The sequence below is a fragment of the Penicillium samsonianum genome (assembly GCF_028829775.1).
Source record: "Penicillium samsonianum strain IBT 33392 chromosome Unknown utg000002l_segment0_segment0, whole genome shotgun sequence".
NCBI lineage: Eukaryota > Fungi > Ascomycota > Eurotiomycetes > Eurotiales > Aspergillaceae > Penicillium > Penicillium samsonianum.
This window is the reverse complement of record NW_026643260.1, coordinates 335517-354179: the sequence shown is the minus strand read 5'-3', so window position 1 is coordinate 354179 and position 18663 is coordinate 335517. Positions and strand designations below refer to the sequence as shown.

The window sequence follows — 18663 nt, the reverse complement described above, 5'->3', positions numbered from 1 at the left end:
AGTCTGTTGAGTGCTTCTTGTTATCATTCCCATTTTCTTTTCAAGGTGGTGAAGCCGAAACGGAACTCTCATGAATTTTCTGCTTTATTCCCACTTCACTTATATTTGCTCATACCCGCGTACTTCATTATCACCTTTCTTCCATCGTTTTTGCCATGGCCGGTTGGGTTCACACTTCTTCTTTGTCTCTCTGCCCCGTACAATGATAGGCCTAGTAATTACATATATTATAGAGCCACCAGTCCACAGGACCCAGCGTCACGTCTCAATCACTGTCGTCAGTATCACTGCATATTCAATTACCTGGTGGCTCTCTACAGCCCATGGCCTATTGTTTCATCAAAGCCCCTAACAGAGCCCCCAACAGTATAATCGGAAAACTCGCTACAAAGGCCACTTCAGTCGACGTCTATACTCTCAGCCTCTCCGCCCCTCATGAGATCATCTTCCCATGGGACCGGGAAGAAACGTCTCCCCATTAGCTGCGAACCATGCCGAGCCAGAAAGATACGCTGTTCCCGTGATGGTCGTCCCTGTCGGACATGCGTGAACCGTGGTGTCGGTGCAAAAGCTTGCATTTATCTTGGCCAGTCTTTTTAGTACGGCTATAGCCACTATAGCCGGCCCTATTACCCTACAGAATAAGAAGGGTAAGAGACGCGCGGATAGTAAGGATCGAAATAAACTAGCTAATAGCGATAGCGGTAATACTAGTAAGGGTATATCCGGTACCGGAAAGAAGCGTAAGAAAGGCGGCGATAAGGGTAGTAGTATAGGTACTACTAAAAAAGCTAAGACGCTGCAAGGCGCGATGATGGCATCGAGATTGTCAGCTTGCTCTTGGAGCTCCAGACCGACAGTGGCCTGTCCGAGGATGACATCTGGATGATTGAAGGGTGGCACAAGACGGGCACCCTTCTCGGCAACGATCTTGGCGGCGGTAGTCTCTCGCTCGAACCGTGGGCAGACAATGACGTTGGCTCCATAGCCCTTCGTAGATGCGATCTTGTTCGGCCGCGTAATGTCAGGCATGACAATGTACGCTGGTATGCCACTCTCCTTAGCAGCAAGAGCGAGCGCCTGGGCATGATTACCTGCAATTATGGGCTTAGTGCTGCGATATAAAGAAGATAGAGGTCTTCTCACCTGCACTGAATCCTACGACTCCTTTTTCTATGCCGCCCCTCTTGATGAAGCTGGGATCCTGCTTCAGCCTCTCGATGGCGTGGAATGCACCGCGGGCTTTGAAAGCCCCTACGCGCTGCAAGTTCTCACATTTGAACCATAGTCGGATGATCGGCTTTGCAGGCTGGCAATCTTCCTTTCCCCGAGCCCGAGGAGTTGATGCCATCTGGTTCAATGCCCTACTTGTGAGCACCGGAGTGCGGTGGATAAAAGGTTTGATCAGCTCATGGGCCTTGAGGGTGGACTCTCTGGTCAATGGAAGGCATGTCGAAAGTTCTGCCATGATGGACTTTTAGAATAGTTGGGCAGCACAGGTTATTTTCGTGTTTTATAGCCTCCAAGTTCGGCTATATGCACACTACGTAAGGCGGCAAAATTGAGGTTCGCCGCACTACCATCTCACGCCGATCAGCTGATAGGCATACAGAAAGGCGATTCCTATAGTTGACAGATCATATAAGATCATCTCCAACCTCGGAATTGATAAGCCGCCCATTAGAAGGTTGCACCCGAGATCCGTATCTCTCTACTGCACTAGCCATGTTAATCAACGGTGACCCTGTCATTGTCCCTTCCGGTATCCAGGCCTCGCCAACTATCCTCACGGCCGCCTCGCCCTCGCCACCCAGTTTCGCACTCTCTATGTATCCGATACGGGCTGCAGGCGTCCAGACGGCACATTCACCGGCGTCAAAGAAAATGAAGACGGGACTCTGGACTTCGACATCCGGGAGCAGACTGTGGCCATTCTTCGCAACGTCGAGGCTATCATCAAACATGCCACCGGTGACCGAAACGGACTCGAAAGTATCATTGATGCAACGGTGTTCCTCCCCCACATTAAGGCGCATTACGCTGGCATGAATGCGATGTGGAATGAGTTTTACCCTGATACTGACAGGGCGCCAGCGAGGACGGCGATCGGAGTCAAGGAGCTGCCAAGTCCGAAGATGATCGTTGAAATCAAATGCATAGCGTTGGTTACGGTTGAGCATTAGCTGGGCTACCAAAGATATGCAGATACAAAGGTCAAATGAGTGTAATTGATAAAATGTGCACCTGCTAGCTATTTCCGAGGCCACTGACAATCGCTTCTAAGTGGGTGTTCATGCACACCGTGCCGAAGTTATAAGGCTTCCTTCTGTCTCTGCTTCCCACAGTCAAACTCCTGAAGCGTCTTGTGCATCTCAGTGATGGTCTTAGCTGGGGTCATGGCAATTCCAGGAGATTGGTCGTGAGCAACTTTTACGACGTAGTTCTTTGGTTGTCATCGACAAGAAGGCGGAGCATATCGGGGCGCGAATAGTGACCAACGGGGTCCGCAATGGCCTTTGCATAGTCAATCTGACCGAGATCGATGTCGCAGTAGAGGGTCCAATCGAAGTTGGGGTCTGTCGCCTCGGTGGCCTGGCGTCCATCGGGTTGAAAAACCGCGGCACGACCACCAGATCTCGGAATAATAAGACAAGGAAAACCAAATCAAGGAGAATAACATGCTACATCGAGGGTAGCTTGAAATAACTTTGGGTCAACACCAGAGTTGCAAATTTGACCGACTTGATATGCAAAATCCAAAGATATGTGTGATTCAATACAATCAATCAGTTATTAGTGGTAAGTTACTACTTCCATGTTCTCGCATGCGACTATGCTTGGTGCGACTAAGAATGAGCCCAAGATTCAGGCACTAATTCCATGATAGTGGACGCCGGTCAAATCAGGCTCACTTCAAGAAGTGACGAAGATCAGCTAGTCGTGGTGTTATTTCCCACAGACTAGAATTCCGCTACAGTAACCCAACTGGTACGACTAGATATCAAACTCCCGACTTTCCCGAATCTTTCAGGCGCAGCATTCTGATTTCTCGGGCTGGGAACCATCCGTTCCCTGAGTAGAAAGACGACAGAAACATGAAGCAACAATGCCAACGTCTGCGGAGGCCAAAGCTAGATCTTTCTGGATGCCGATGATTTTTGCCTCTCCAATTTTCCCGGTCTTGGTCAAGCATTCATGAAGACCATGAAGACCCCAAACATTGTTCAATCTTGCTTTGCGCTTGGGTAGACTATCGCTCAGTCCAAGATCCTCTCGATATACTAGCTCTGCTTCCTCGAGATGACCTTGTTCTAAGAGTAAGGCGCCCAACGCATGTCGGGCTGGCTGCATCCAAGGCGGAGGGTCGGAATAAGGGAGACTATCTTCCAGAGCGACAGCCTCTCGCAAACGGCGAAATGCAACATCGAAATTTCCCTCTCTATACTGGATCTCGCCTTGTAGCATAGCCGATGCAACATTCAGTACATCGGCCTCCACAGTCGGTAGGCTATTAAGACGGGTTCTCGGCACAAGGGCTCTCGCCGCCTCAAACTTGGCTTGTTCGAGCTTTGCTTCATCAACCCGACCAAGTACCGCAAGTGCAATAGCTCGGCCATAATAGATCATACTTGTTGTGGAACAGTACAGCTGCTTGTCCTCTGGTACCGGAAGATCTTGAAGGATTTCCCTCCAGTGACCAAATCGGACTAAAACATGTACAATCGCGCCGAGAAAGCTTTCGGCCCAATCTGCCATCGGAGGACTAGAAATAGAAAGCACCTCGGTGGTAAGTATTCCAGGCAGACGATATGCCGCAGAGAGTGCTTCCTGCGAGCGGCCAGAAATCAAGGCGCTATACAGTTTCACGTAGATGTTATGCGCCCGATATAACTTGTAGATATTGGATCCTTCTGTGCGGGCAAAGAACTTATCATCGGAAAGCATAGCTTGGTGATTTGAGTCCACAGCTCTACGATAATCGCCACAAGCGATATCGATGTGTGTCGGCATATGCAGCATATGGGATGCATCGGGCATTAAAAAGCGTAGCCGATCAGCTGCTGGCAAGGCGATTTCTGGGTTAGGTGACATCTCCATCAAATGAATATACAGATGGCATAACGCGGGATGTTCTGCGCCCGTTGGAAGGGTCATCGCCCTCTCTATTATCTCACGAGCCAGTACAGTATGATAACCGGTGGGCTTTCCTGTATCAAGGTTCCATAGACCACGCGGAGTGAAACACATCAAGGCTTCTGCCGTGAGAGCGGCAATATCCAAATCATCCGAAAACTGTTCATACACAGCACGCATAGCCTCCCCGTAACTTCGATCCAGAGAGCCAAGATCCTCGGGTATCACTTCGGATTGTGGAAATCGAGCCTTCAGAGCCTTAATTAGAGCAAACTCCATCGGGGTTTCTGGAGTAGTGCATGTTTCCGCCTTCTGAAGAAGGTGCCGGGCTTCGGTGGTCGATTCAAGCAAGTCGGAGCGATCAAATCGAATCCAGGCCTTGTTGTAGTTAGGTCCTAGGGCATAGGAAAGACCCCAGTATGCCATGGCACAAGTTTCGTCATGTGCAATTGCGTTCTTGAAGCATCGGGCAGCTTCTCCATGATTGAAACCCTGGGCCCAACGATATCCGCGATCAAACCAGACTTGACATTCTGGAGAGTTTGTCTTCACGGGCAGTTGATATGACCCGAGATCATAGTATGGATCTTCCGACATGTTGAGTTCGCGCATATGACTGAGGGCCGACATTCAAGAGAGCCGAGGTGAGTCGTTTTCTGAGAGGTGCGGGAAATGGCTCTAACGATGCAACTAGCATTTCTAAATATAACTCGGTTTCACAATGTCAATGCGCAACTCCAGATCGGAAATCTTTACCCTTTTCGGTAATAGGTACATACCTACGTTGTAGGTACATCGGCGAGTAGGGGACCCGCAGCTTCGGCGACCAAATACAAAACATGCAGGTGACCGGACTTTATTCTACAATATGGGACTCTTTTCAGGTCTACTGTTGTGGGCGTTTGGTCTTATATGGCTCTTCTTCGCAGTATGGTCATTCGAGCGCGTAAGTTTTCGCTTCAACCTAGGTTCTGGTGGGGATTATCTTCCCTCTGGGCGTCAATCTCAGTGACGCCAAGCGAATCAATATGAGGGGGTCGGCGATGGTGTGGGTTAGTGGTAGCATTCTATATGTACAAGATCCGGGTTAATAGTAGCAACATATACAACATCTCGTAACAACATGCAGAATATGAAAATGTTAGCTAATGATGCCTGGGAAATAATAATGGAATTCTGGAGACATTGTCCAATTCTTCAAGCTTCGAACATGAAAATCAAAGGCTGGATTTTCCACGGCTTGATAACTCTCCCACAAAACTGCCCCAGCACTATCCGGGTGCCAATTCGACTCTGATGCCCGTGGAAAATTGGGGCGAAAAATCAGCGTGGGGAAGTAAATATATACTTTGTAGTAATGGGGGATGCTTTTCCCTATCTTGCGCGCCTTTTTAGTGTATACTAACCCATCGGTAAGCGATCGGTGAAGCATGAAATTGACATACTTCGATTAGACACTCTCCTCTTGGATAGAAACCTGGAGCTTCCAGACCCAATAATCCGAATGTGGAGTTCCTTATGCTCTATAGGCTCGGGAATATCGGGGAGTGGAATTGGCATTCCGAGCCGAAAGTACCGAAAGCCGAATTTTCTGTTCGCAAAGCAAATCAAAAATTTCTGAGATGCCAATTTCCTTCTTTTAAGATTCTGATTCGGCGTAGTCTAGCGGCCTAGTCTAGGGCTAATTTGAGTGATATTGCTGTCACTTTTCCAGCGGTCTGGAAGGAAAAGGGGGCGAGTGGATCGTGATTCAAAGCTTCAGAGACTTTCTCTCCAGTCTTCACCCAGTATAGACTGCGCCATAACCCATAAATGGGTTATGATGTACTTTCATACAAGCTTGATCCCGACTCCAACCTAGTTGGCGATAACTGAGAGATTTTTAAAATCAAAATCTATATATAACACTAAAATTGACTAAACTATAAATTAACTGTTTCAGACTGGCAACCCTTAACTAGTTCCCTTTACTAGTACGGGGTACATATTAGTCAATAAGGGTTTCAAATAAAGTGCCAATCTAGAACACTGACACTGTCCCTGAACAACTTATATAAGAGATCTTAGAGGCTGGAATTCTTTTTAATCCCGGTAGGCATTCCACATTTTGCGGGGACGCGCTAGTTTCTTGCCTCGCATCTGTAAACCAATCTTGTCCCCGCTTAGTTAAGCAGTGGTTTAGGAGACTAGGAATACTTCATTCTAATTTAGGGCTGCCACGGCGTGAAGCCCTCATCCGTGGCGTGGCGGGACTATGGTTTCTGAATCAGGGGAGTCTTGGCTGGTATCGTGAGGGTTACAGCGAAAATGATGAAACATGGCTGAAGTGGAGTGAGTACAGGATGTGAAAGCAAAACTACGGAGTACATCACAAGGCTATAGGGATCTGCTTTGATTCCTCGTATGACCCACACTGTTCGTGACAGGAGTCCCCATCAACTGTTTGAGGATTTTGTCTAAGTTCTTGGCAGCAGGCACGACTCAATCATAGGGCTGGTGGGTTTGACATGGTTCTTGGTGCCTTCTTACGGCATCTATTGGCACGATCGGCACTGAGATGGTGAAACAAGGGACGAAAATCTAGAGACAGATCAGATCAATGGAACATAATGAAACGGCTAGAGCTGTGTCTGTCAGGGACAAACTAACAGGCTGTTCTAAGTTGATATAAAAGATCGATGTACGGTCGCCCAGTCGATAGTATTATCCTTAACAAAAGTCTTTCTTTCTACCTCCCATACTCTCGTCCTAAGTAAGGCCTGGTGGCTCTCAACCATTACGTCTTATCCAATCTTTTGCCATAATTATACTTCTGTTTCCATTACCAAATCACCCTTGATCCTATTCATCAAAATGCGTTTCTTCCAGGCCCTTGTCGCTCTGCCTCTTATCGTAGGCGCCGTTGCCAGCCCTCTCGAGACGCGCGCTACACTCGAAAACTGCTCTGGTGAGAGAGCGCAAATTATCAACAACGCACTCGCCCAGGCTGCAAAGATGGCCCAAGCCGGCGCCAACCTCATCCGCAGCGAATCCGACTACTCATACAACCTCTTCCAGAGCTTCTTCAAGACCAATAACGCCCAGTCCCGCAACCGCGTAGCGGGTGTCTTGGACAAGATTGCCACAGAGGCCACGAGCTGGAACCAGGGTGTTGTGAGCTACTACTGCACTCCGGATGGCATCAACTGCGTTGACAACCACTCTTTCACCATGACTGCCTACGGCGAGACAGACGGAACCTACGGAAGAATCCGGACCTGCCCTGCGTACTTCACCAAGTTCCCTGCCTGGTCGAACACCTGCGATGTTCTGGATCAGGCTACCTCTAGCTTGCACGAGATGTCTCATACCAAGGGCATCTTCGGTCCTGAGACGTATGGCTATGATGCAGTGCATGGTTTGAGCTCTTCTTCCGCTCTTGAAAATGCTGAGAGCTATGCTTTCTTCTCCAAATGTAAGTTTCTCCATTGTTTCCACGGAAAAGGTGTATTACTAACGTTGTTGCTAAGCGGCTTTCCTCAACTGCGATATCACCTACTAAGCAGTTTCCTTTGAGGACAGAAAATGTGTCATAGAGCGTTGATTATCGAGGTTAATGCGGTGTCAGGAGTGGAATCGAGGTTGCATTTGATTATGCTTAGTGGTCAGGTCTCATTCATTTCGTCAGAAAGGCGATGCCGGGTCGACTCGCATCCGACCGCTGTAGTATACATTCACGAGCCTCCTGAGTCTTAGTACAAAGAAATTCTATCATTACCATATATATGCATTGTCCGCGAAAGTAAAAGATCTAGTGATCATATTTCAGCTCAATCTCTCTCTGAGTACCGTGCACACACTTTGTATACCGTAACATACTAGGAGTTTCGTAACTGCCGGGAGGAGCCAAAGGCTGGCCTCTCGGCATGGTATATAAGGGATCTTGGCGCTGCTTGTTTTCTCGTGTTGGAGATCTTGCTTTTCTGCAATGAAGTAGGAGGGTGAGGTAGTATATATTGGTAGTTACCTATCCCCACCATCCGACACTTCGAAACAACGCTTATACACAGTGGAAACAAAGGATAAAGGCAGAAATCATTGGGCAGGGAAGAAATCTGGTGATAACTAGGTGCATGGTTGGTCTTCGTGGAGAAGTTCTTGGGCCTGACACAATGAGAGCTTTCTCTGATCGGCTCCACCCTGTTTTGACGCAGAAACGGCACTTATTTAATGTTCTTATAGCATAAAGTCAGCCTCTCCAGAACAAGAGTAACGGGACATAGCCACTTTACTGGATCCCATCATCTCCCCTTGGCCATCTCCGCTATTTGATGTTTGGCTCCGTTTGCCGAACCGGCCCAGTCCAGAGATGCTTGTCTGAAATTGAATGTGAGATTCTTCAGATTGAAGCATAAGTATAGAATTGAACCGCCGGGGGTCATCGGTTTGGGTGTCCGCTGTCTAAGTTAATCAAACGCCACTCCATCTGAGAGCTAATACCCCATGGCTATGAGCCAGTGATGAATACCCCATCTGAGCTTATTTTTGGCAAGGCTTCTCGTCAATTGCATATCTCTCGGTTCTAGTCGGTATGCGAAACCGACCCTAGCCATGAATGGGATGATATGGATTAAGCTAAATCGATACCAACTGTCGAACCGTCTAATATAGACTGGAAGGATACTAGTATATGGGAGTGGTGAAGCAAGAAAAAATCATTCTCCTACTCGAGATTTAGGTACAGGGAACTCAAATATTCAGAACTTGGGCACTGATAATTCAACTATCGAGAATTAGAACTTGGATTTTAACAGAGTTAGTGCGAGATAGGTGTATTCACATGTATAGAATATTCATATTACAAAATATACTGCAATGGATGGTATAGATAGCATGTTTGATGATAAGTTGCAGCCTTGTATATCAGGCAATTGACACAGCGTCACATAACTAACGTATTTCATATGCGAGTGGCGCACACAAGCGAGCGACGCAGTCCGAAGCACAGTATAAACGCGATATTTTCTTCATTCATATCTCAACAACCACGTTGTTATTTGGTTTCATTGTCATTTGATAGCAATTGATAAGACTTATTAGCACTATATATCAATCTTAAAGGAAGCAGAAGGCTATACGATCATCATTTCGAAAATTACCGAAAATTACGTTGCTAAAAACTAGAAATATATATATCGCAATAACTATATTATGGATTATTTCAAAACTCTTTAGAGAGGCTAGGTACCACCTGAAAAACATCAAGCTATTAGGAAAACCCTACATAGACCACCGTTGTTGAGATACCAAGTTGTAATTTATCGCATTTACTATGTGTTTTGGACTGCGCCGCTCGCTTGTGTGCGCCACTCGCATGTGAAATACGTTAGTTAACTAACTACATATACACCGGATTTTAGGCCGCCTGAGATGGCTTTCCCTTTCCGCTTCAGTGCTCACCCCGTGCCGCTTTTTGCTCACTGAGTAGACTGGTGAGGTTAGCGGAAAACATTAGTGTTAGTGACTTCATTTTGCTAGGGGGCTACATAGTAATAGAAGTACCTAACTATCGTTCCTAACCGGCAACGCTGTGAAGGACTCATGCATTGTTACCGGGAGAATGCATTGGAAATACAATTACTGCAAGAGGCCTCAATAGGTTTAGCGAGTGGAGAAGGGGTCCGAATAATAGCCCGAGGGGGTCCTTTTAGGATAGCCCTAGTTTTATTCGAATTGAAGCTGGGGGGGGTGGCTTGCAAATCGATCTTCGGAGTATAAATTTTGATTTTTGTCTGGTTTCGAGGGTTTCGGCCCATGATGCATAATATTCCCAAAATGATCATAATCGGTTCCATAACTCAGTTGGTTAGAGTGTGGTGCTAATAACGCCAAAGTCGAGGGTTCGACCCCCTCTGGAACCACGATTCTTTGCTTATTTTCTTTTTTTTAAGTCCTTAGTCATTTTATCCTTCTTAAAGATCAACCAAATCAATTCCGGCTGGACTTCATGTCATATTGATGCAGTCGGGTAGCCGTGCCTTCCAGTGCCCCCCCCACCGCCTTCGGGATGGGGGTGCACCACACCGGAAAACCAATTCACACCGGAAAACCAATTTTGAAGCCATTCATCTTCTTGACTTTATTCCCACCTACCCACCATGCCAAAGGCACCCAAAATAGACGAATCCCATGTTCTCGAGGCCTGCGAAGCCGCCCAGCGCGAAAAGAAACCGAATCTTGCGAAGATCGCGCGGGAATATGACATTCCGTATGAGATACTGCGCGGTCGCGTTCGCCGGGGACGATAGGCTCGTAACGCCTATACACCTAAGAATAAAGCTCTTGATGAGTATCAGGAGAAAGCTCTAGTCCAGTGGATCATTCGTATGCGTGATTTATACCTCCCCGTTACCCCTGAGATGCTCACAGAGTGGGCGAATCGGGCTCTCGTGCGTGCTGGTTCAAATCATGAAGTCAGTAAGATGTGGGCGTATCGTTTCGAGAAAAGACTTCCACCACATCTTATGTTAGGCCCTGTGATATAGAGAACGAAGGATAAGAAACGTCTTGAAGCAGAAGATGTAGGATACCTACAGCACTAGTATAATCAGCTTGCGAACGTACTCAAAGGTCTCCTATCACACTTAATCTATAACTTCGATGAATGCGGCTTCTAACCCGGCTAGGGAAGGGCTCGGAAGGTTATTAGCACGAAGGGAAGATGCCCTAATCTCGCTGAGTTCGATCATACTAAAAACATCATAGCGATCGAGTGTATCGCTGCTAATAGGTGGATTATAGAGCCGCTGTTTATTTTTAAAGGCGAGAAGTTCATGGAAAGTTGGTATGATCACCCTGATCTACCACACTTTTGGACGGCTGTTTCGCCTAAAGGATATATCAATGACTTCCTTGCTATTGGATGGCTTCAAAAATTTCATGAAGCTACAAAAGATCGAGTAAAGAGGGGTGAAAAACGTGTATTGATATTCGATGGTCATGAGTCCCATAAGACCGTCGAATTTCTTCAACTCTACGAGGATTACGACATTATCCCTTTTTGTTTTCGGCCTCATACGACTCATATTTGCCAGCCTCTTGATAGCAAGCCTTTTCTTGCTTATAAACAACATTTTCGCAAGTAAAATAACCTCATTTCTTAGTGGGGTGGGATCCCCGCGCGGAAGGCGGATTTTCTTAAGGACATCGTGAGCGTACGCAACAAGACCTTCAACCAGCGAATCATTCGAAATTCTTTTAAAGAACGTGGTATATACCCTCCGAATGGCGATACTATTATTCAAAAACTTCAAGATACACTTCCGCCGATACCAGACCTCTTCGCGCCCGATCTTTATACATACGGTGAATCAACACCTCCTCCGAATATCTCTTCTTCTAGCGTGGAAAACACCCCTCTAAAGAGTGCCTAAGACCTCGAGAAGAATCAAAAAAAGCTTTCGAAGATATTCACTACAGAGGCCCTCACACCAAAGCTCCAACGAGGCCTACAACGTGCGTTCTACCATCATAAACGTACGGCGGAAGAGCTTACGATAATGAGCGATATAGTTAGTCGAATGAGGGAGATATAGGCCCCTCGGAAGCGACAAATCACCAAAAGAGAGATTCCTAAGATCGGAGACTCTGGTATACTCAGTACAAAAGATGCCAATCGATCAATGAAGACCAGGAGAGAGAAAGAAGCTGTACAAGAGAAGAAGAGGTTGGATAAACAGTGGACAAAATTGTACGGCCAACCGCCACCCAAGTCGCCTACCGGGGAGAGTTCTATATTGTCAGATACAGTGGTGGTAGCGCGGCAGGGAGGGGAGTCTTTTTGGATAGATACTCAGGGTGAAAAGCAGTAATTAATGTGAATAGCTTCAAAATTGGTTTTCCGGTGTGAATTGGTTTTCCGGTGTGGTGCACCCCCATCCCGAAGGCGGTGGGGGGGGCACTGGAAGGCACGGCTAAGGCTTTCCCAGACTTTCTGGGGGATCTACGTGGGTATATGGCTCGATGGTACCTTGTGCCTTTGCCATTCACGTACGGTGCCTGGATTTAGTGAATTTAATCTTAATTATATGTAGGCAACGGCCTTTCTGAGCCATTGTACGCGGATAGCAACTTTTGAGTTATACAGACCCAGCGCCAAGATCAAGTGGATAGCCATAGCCCTGAAGATTTCCATATTTGAGCTATGATCTGTTACCAGATAAAGAAGGAATTAACAAGCCTCTGGTCCTGAACAATTAAACACATTCCTTTCTTTCAAGTCCGAGCTGGAATTGTATCGGCGTCTCGGCTTTGTACACGCCGGGAGGGCGACTCTTGTTGAAGCACTCATCTCAAATGGGGATGATCATCTTGTTCCAAAAGACCAGACCTCGGCGGCGTTTGCGGAAAGAAGGGACTCATTATGCTATCCCGTATATCACGCGCATAATAGCGTGGTAAAAATATGTCAAGAATTTCCGCATTCAAGCACACAATCCATCATTTCCGGTATCTAAGCTAGATTCTAATCATAGTAGGGCACTAGACTCAGACTAGCCGAACTTTGAGAACGATGGATACTTTTGTTTCTCTATCAAAACAGCCTACCTATGCGATTACTTTACGGTATTATCGCTAAGTCCGTTGTCCTATCATACAAATGTACCGCCTTTATACGCACAAGAATTACTAAATACCTATTCATACCACAATATTTGGAAGACCGATAGAAAGACATCTAAAAAGACAGTTCAAGGTCTGTGTAAACATACATCCTATCGCCGGCATCAGGCTCTCTAGTTTCGCCATTTCTCATTCTAAGAATACTTCTAATATCCCGTATGCTATATCTGTAAAAAGAATGAAATATCTTCCATTTAGGGCCACCAAATATTAGGTCATGATTGTAATCCGTAGCCAAGTATCAACAATGAAAAGGCTAACCAATGGTGGTATGCTTTCTTTTCTTTGCTACAACCTATGTGGTCACCGCCGTGACCACTAATTCGCCGTGATCGGAGAATGTTGAGCTTACCTCGGCGAATTGCTGCATGATGAGGTCGCTCGGCCATTGCTGCCTCAAATCCTCATGTATCTGAATCCTCATGTATCTGACGGACGGTGGGCACTTCATCTCCCAGTTGGTGAATTAGTAGAGCAAGGCAGCACATGGGCTGAGGCTGCACATTATACTGGGCCAGTGATTCGATTTGATGCTGGTAGAACATAATGTACTATGCAGCTATGGGCAAGTCTTCCCGTTTAAGGTTGTGCATTTTCAAAACCTCGGCTTCGACGATTGAAAGCATTCTCCTTCCGCTGACGACTTTGTCAACCTCCTGCATGAGATCATCGGCAGAATGCGGCCATTCCAGGCAGCTCGCTTCAATCGCGCATATGTGTGATTGCTGGTTGTCTACTTTCACACTAGCGCTATTCGTTCGTGTAGTTGGTCTTCCGCGGTGCTCCTTTTTCCGTGCTCCTCACATCCCAATGGCGACAAAGGGAGCGAGTCTCAGTGAGAATGATACCCTCTAGCATATCGACTTGCGTGTTTATTCTCATAGCGGCCTTGCTCCCAGAGCTTTGAATCCATTCATCGACTTCATTACCGGAAGAATTGCAGCGTTTGATCGATATTGCAAGTCGACTCGCTGGATCGCAGGGCATTGCTTCAGACGCGTAGCCGCGGGTCGGGAGAGCTCCTGAGATCGTTATACGAAGCTGTAGCTTGGCGCGCCCATGATCGAACCGCAGGGTCATCTGACCGTGTAAGTGCTTCGAACCCTGCTCGGTCAAAAACTTCTTTGCTTGCCGGTAAATTCTCGTCATAAAACCTCTGCTATATAGGCGGTACGACGTTGAGATGGCGGCCAGCGGATGAACTGTCCGCAGATGGAGGCAGATATGTGTCGAGATTCTTGGTAGTGAAGGTTCTAAAAAGACAGGCCATCCACATCTCTAACAAGTTCAGTAGACATTGTTTATATCTAGATAGATTCTGTCCTTCGGTTTCACCGTTGAATATCGCAAGTATAACGAACTCAGAACACATGTCTTCTTGCGAATCCCAAACGTGATAATGAAGGCTGGGATGTTTTCTGCGATATAGCCTATTATTGTGATCTGCTATCCTGTTTCCCAAGTTTTTTGCTTGGCCAACGTATAGGCAGAAATGCCGGGGATCATTCGGGGGCCAGAGAATATGCATGTAAATGCCAGCGGCAGTTGTTTTGATATCTTCGCTAATCGACCGTAATCTAGCTAAGAGCTAATTAGAAACTGCGGGAAAATCCCGTGAATCTCAAGACATCCACTTACCTATCTAGGGAGAATAGTCCCTTATCGCTAACTAGTCTCACACTAATTTCTGTTTGGCATTTTCATGCGTCTTTTCCTATAGCTTAGTTTTTTCCTCTTTCAATAGTTGTTGACAGATCTGCCTGTACGACAATGTATGGTATACCTCAGTGGTAATGAATTCTCTCTGTCTGGACTCTGTCTGTATTGCAGACATTGGTTGCAGTGAGAGCTCTCTCTGAAGCTGCTGTTCAACCTCGTCTTGCTCATCTCTCACTTGTCTCTCACTTCCGTCTCACCTCCCCCCACCCCACTAGTCAATCGACTGTATCACAGAGCTTGGAGCTGGTGACGGCGTATATGGGGTTTTTCGGGGTGTATAATCCGGTGGAATCAATGATATTGACGGAACCGGAGGAATCGAGGTGGATCTTGACGGATCCTGTGGTGTGGAGCGTGGTATGGAGGATCTTGCTCTGGGTGGTGGTGGTGGAGAGGTAGGTAAATCTATAAGGAAGCTCCCTGGGAGACTACCTTGGGACCATGTTTGCCACTGTGTTTGTGCCGGTCTGATCTCGGATTCCGGCGTCAATGGCAATCCAGATGCTGATTTCAAAGAGCTTGCCACTGGGGTAATCTCTCTCTCTCCCCCTATACCCAGATGCAGATCTGTATCTGCATCTATATCTGCATTTGGATCTGGATTTGTATCTGGAGCTTCACCTTGCTTGGTATGCTCGGTTTGCTCTTGCAAAGCTATCCTTGCTACTGACATTGGCATATTTAGTATCGCTGAGATCTCATTTTGTGCTTCATCCAAAGTGAGTACTGTGGGATTTTCATCATTGATCAGACTACTAATCGCCGGTTCTTCTTGCAGGTCTAGATCCGGTCTATATCGACGACTCTCATCAAATACAGCATCTCGTACCACGTCCACCCTTCCAAAGCGGCCCTTCTTGTGTGGGAACCATACTTTATACATGTTTTTGGGTACGTATCTAACCAGACATTCGATCTCTACACGTGGTGACTTCTTGTCTGACTGCACCCGCTTGATGATTCTCGAATACACTAATCATCCATATAGTCTTAGATTTGACAGGTTGACAATCTGGTCTTTGACTCCGTTAGGAGCGGTATAACGTATCAACTCCTTCCATGGTATGATCCACTAACCATTCGTCTTAGTAGGAGTCCGGTTTAGCATATATGCAGCTGCATATATAGCTTCTGGCCACAATTCGTTCGGAAGCTTAGTGTCGGATTTTAGTGCTCGACCGGTACGGACGATCATCCCTCCTGATCTCTCCGCGGGACCATTCATCTCTAGCAAACCAGGTGGTGCATACTCTATAATACAACCTTGATTTTCGATTATGAATTCGACCTCATTGCCAGCGCTCCGCTCGTTATCATAGTGGGATACACGGATCTTGACATTTAGCCAGTTTCGGATCAAAGTAAGGAATCTCCTTACTACCATCTGGCACTCGCTCTTCTTCACGTGAGTAAATATAAAGTGGCATCTAATACCATCTAGGTAGATATGCGTCATCCAGACATGGCCATTATACGCAGGCTGCTTCTAGATAAGATCGAAGTGTACTCTGCCGAATACACCATAGGCTTCTCCGATTCTTCTTCTCGAGATCTGCTTCGGAGCATCTGCCAATTGATAAGCTTCACATACCTACTTCCTTTTGCTAGAGTCGCTTTCAATAGTAATACCCTCTGTCATCTCGCTTAATTTGAGAATACGCTCAGTACCAATATGGCCTAAACGCTTATGCCAAAGCTTAATCGGAGCTTTTGAAGCTGATTCTCTTGCTGACTTCTTTATAGTTCCAAATATCAGCTCTCCTTCTGTCGGTTTTAGAAGCTTTATATCCGGCAGTGTAAGCCAAAGAAGCTTCTGATCCTAGTATGTCTTATACACTAGGTACTAACTATCAATAATCTCAAGTTGGTTCTTCCTGACATTTGCCAATCCCCCCTTCATCATCAATCCATAGGATATCAGATTACTATAGAATTGAGGTGAGTACTTAATATCGTATAGCTCCATTTTGACTAGCTTGCTTGTGGTAGGACTGACACCATAGATCACTACAGTGCCTCTCCCTACAGCCCCGGTTTCGGTATATCCTACACGAACAGAGCTTCGCACGCTCTAGAGCGTCATAAATAGCTCTATATCATTATAAATGTGGACCTGGGCGCCGGTATCTACCACCCACCGTTTGCCAAGTGGTACCGGATTGAGATTGATATCCTGGTTGGTGGAGAAGAAGGTAAAGGCTTGACTGTCGAAGGTTGCATTTGCTTGCTGCAGTGCTTCTCTCCCCTATCCGGTCTTTATCTGGTTTTCAGATTCTTCTCGATGACGTTTGCCAATGTACGCTCTCTAGGTAGGGTCAGCCTTCATAGCTATCTCCCACTTCTTCTTCCACCCTTGATTTAGCTTATATCTTGGCGGTCTGTTAGTGTCAAAGATGTCCTAACACTTCCAGGCAACAAGCCTGCCGGCATTCCTAGTATAGGGACAGCGTCTTTGTGACATTAACTCTCCTTATCTTTGTGATATTGACTCTCCTTCCTCTGGTTGAGCTTCTTGTTAGCCATGGAACGTGGAAAAAGCAGCTTTTGATACTATCCTTAATCCTATCTGCTTGCCATGACTAACGCGCTAGTGTGTTTTATATCTAGTAAGCAGCTCTATAAAGGAGATATCAGGATTGTCTTCTAATCTTGGCATCTATGTTTTATAGAAGCCAGTTGACATGACTAAGACTACATCTAGAAATTGAATACTCGCTTCTTTGGCTTCGGTAATACCGGCATTTGCACACCGTATTTGAAGGTTTGCCTAATTAGTAAGTCATTTTTCAATATCATTTCCTCGATCAAGTCCTCGATCTATCTACCTCTATTGTTATCGAAGCTGAGCTTTATAGGTGGGATCACACTCCGGTGCAAATATCTTCCGAAGATTCTAGAGCAGCTTCCAAGCGGTGTCATGTTTTATGATATACTCCTAGTAGTCTTGATACTATAAATAATAAAGAGAGTGTCACTAGACCGATTAGAAAAATAAAAAAATAAAAGAATAAAGATTCTAAATAAAAGAGATAAAAAAGGAAATGTGGTTCCAGAGGGGGTCGAACCCTCGACTTTGGCGTTATTAGCACCACACTCTAACCAACTGAGTTATGGAACCATGTATAATTCATTTCAGAATTTTAACAATCATATTGTAATACCATAATTCGATCACGTTTCCAATACCCGTGCCAAGCGCTCAATACACCTGCCGGGTATTGGTGCGCCCCAGCAGATGCAAGATTTTCAATTTGTTCTACTATGAAAATACTATTTACATGTAACCACCATGACTATCTATATACCAATTTGCACCATTACTATCTCTTGCCGCCATTAAAGCTCCATGCTCACCTTCAGCTAAATCCCTGGCTTCCTAAGCTCGCTGCTAAGTTTCTAATTCCTTGGCATGCCTAGCCTGTAACCGCTTCAACTTCTTAGTATCGACATCCTATCTTTTTACTATCATCCTATTTTAGACCTCGCCCTCACCCGCACCGAGTCCCCTAGACTGGAATTGGGAACCGACCCGAGGGCGAGGTCTAAAATAGTAGGAATCAACGCTTTTTAACCACCGTAGAGAGGTGGGTAAACTAGAGAAGTAAAGCACCGTAATCTTCACTCCCTACCCTCGATTTTTCCTTTGGTTTTTAGGTGATATAATTAAGCCTAGGGGGTAGTCATATAAGGAAGCGGTACGGCTAGTTATAGCCAATAACCCGATCTTCACTAGCCTTTTTTAAAATGGTATTTGTAGCATCTTTAACCATCTCTAGGGTAGATGATGTATACGCACTATCTAGGGTTTAAATCCAGCTAGTGAGTGCCTTTTCTTGAATTAAATTCAAGCTTCTGGTTGTTTCGGAACGGCCGGCATTGGACTAGCGTCCATAAATTCGGTGCCGAAGCAGGTAGGGTGGAACTTCAAAATCCCGCGCCAATTTAGCTATATTAGGCTTAATAGCTGCCTGGTAGGCTTTGACTGCATCTTAGATTCGATCCTTGATTTTTTCGGCTTTTTCTGACATCGTGTTGTAGTAGTAAAATGGGTGGGAATTTGGTGGAATTGTGAAAATCTTGCATCTGGTGGGGCGCTTGGCACGGTTACTCAATCAAAAAAACACATTTAATCTATATATCTATAACCAG

The 18663-nt window shown here is 46.0% G+C and overlaps 5 protein-coding genes across 5 annotated transcripts; 2 read left to right on the top strand and 3 right to left on the bottom strand.

Moving 5' to 3' along the window:
• Positions 1 to 634: 634 nt before the first annotated feature.
• Positions 635 to 1468, bottom strand: N7471_001988 (uncharacterized protein; the record flags this gene model as incomplete). Its single annotated transcript, XM_057274708.1, has 3 exons — positions 635 to 685; positions 784 to 1094; positions 1147 to 1468. The coding sequence occupies 3 exons, from the start codon at positions 1466 to 1468 to the stop codon at positions 635 to 637; spliced, it is 684 nt and encodes a 227-aa protein (XP_057139346.1).
• A 257-nt stretch (positions 1469 to 1725) lies between these two features.
• N7471_001987 (RidA family protein) lies at positions 1726 to 2183 on the top strand (the record flags this gene model as incomplete). Its single annotated transcript, XM_057274707.1, has 2 exons — positions 1726 to 1813; positions 1858 to 2183. The coding sequence occupies 2 exons, from the start codon at positions 1726 to 1728 to the stop codon at positions 2181 to 2183; spliced, it is 414 nt and encodes a 137-aa protein (XP_057139345.1).
• An 844-nt stretch (positions 2184 to 3027) lies between these two features.
• On the bottom strand, positions 3028 to 4764 carry N7471_001986 (tetratricopeptide repeat protein; the record flags this gene model as incomplete). The annotated part of the gene is made up of 1 exon (XM_057274706.1): positions 3028 to 4764. The coding sequence occupies one exon, from the start codon at positions 4762 to 4764 to the stop codon at positions 3028 to 3030; it is 1737 nt and encodes a 578-aa protein (XP_057139344.1).
• A 2223-nt stretch (positions 4765 to 6987) lies between these two features.
• N7471_001985 (putative metalloproteinase) lies at positions 6988 to 7675 on the top strand (the record flags this gene model as incomplete). Its single annotated transcript, XM_057274705.1, has 2 exons — positions 6988 to 7588; positions 7644 to 7675. The coding sequence occupies 2 exons, from the start codon at positions 6988 to 6990 to the stop codon at positions 7673 to 7675; spliced, it is 633 nt and encodes a 210-aa protein (XP_057139343.1).
• Positions 7676 to 13545: 5870 nt separating this feature from the next.
• On the bottom strand, positions 13546 to 13875 carry N7471_001984 (uncharacterized protein; the record flags this gene model as incomplete). The annotated part of the gene is made up of 1 exon (XM_057274704.1): positions 13546 to 13875. One exon carries the CDS (start codon positions 13873 to 13875, stop codon positions 13546 to 13548), a length of 330 nt encoding a protein of 109 aa, XP_057139342.1.
• Positions 13876 to 18663: the final 4788 nt, after the last annotated feature.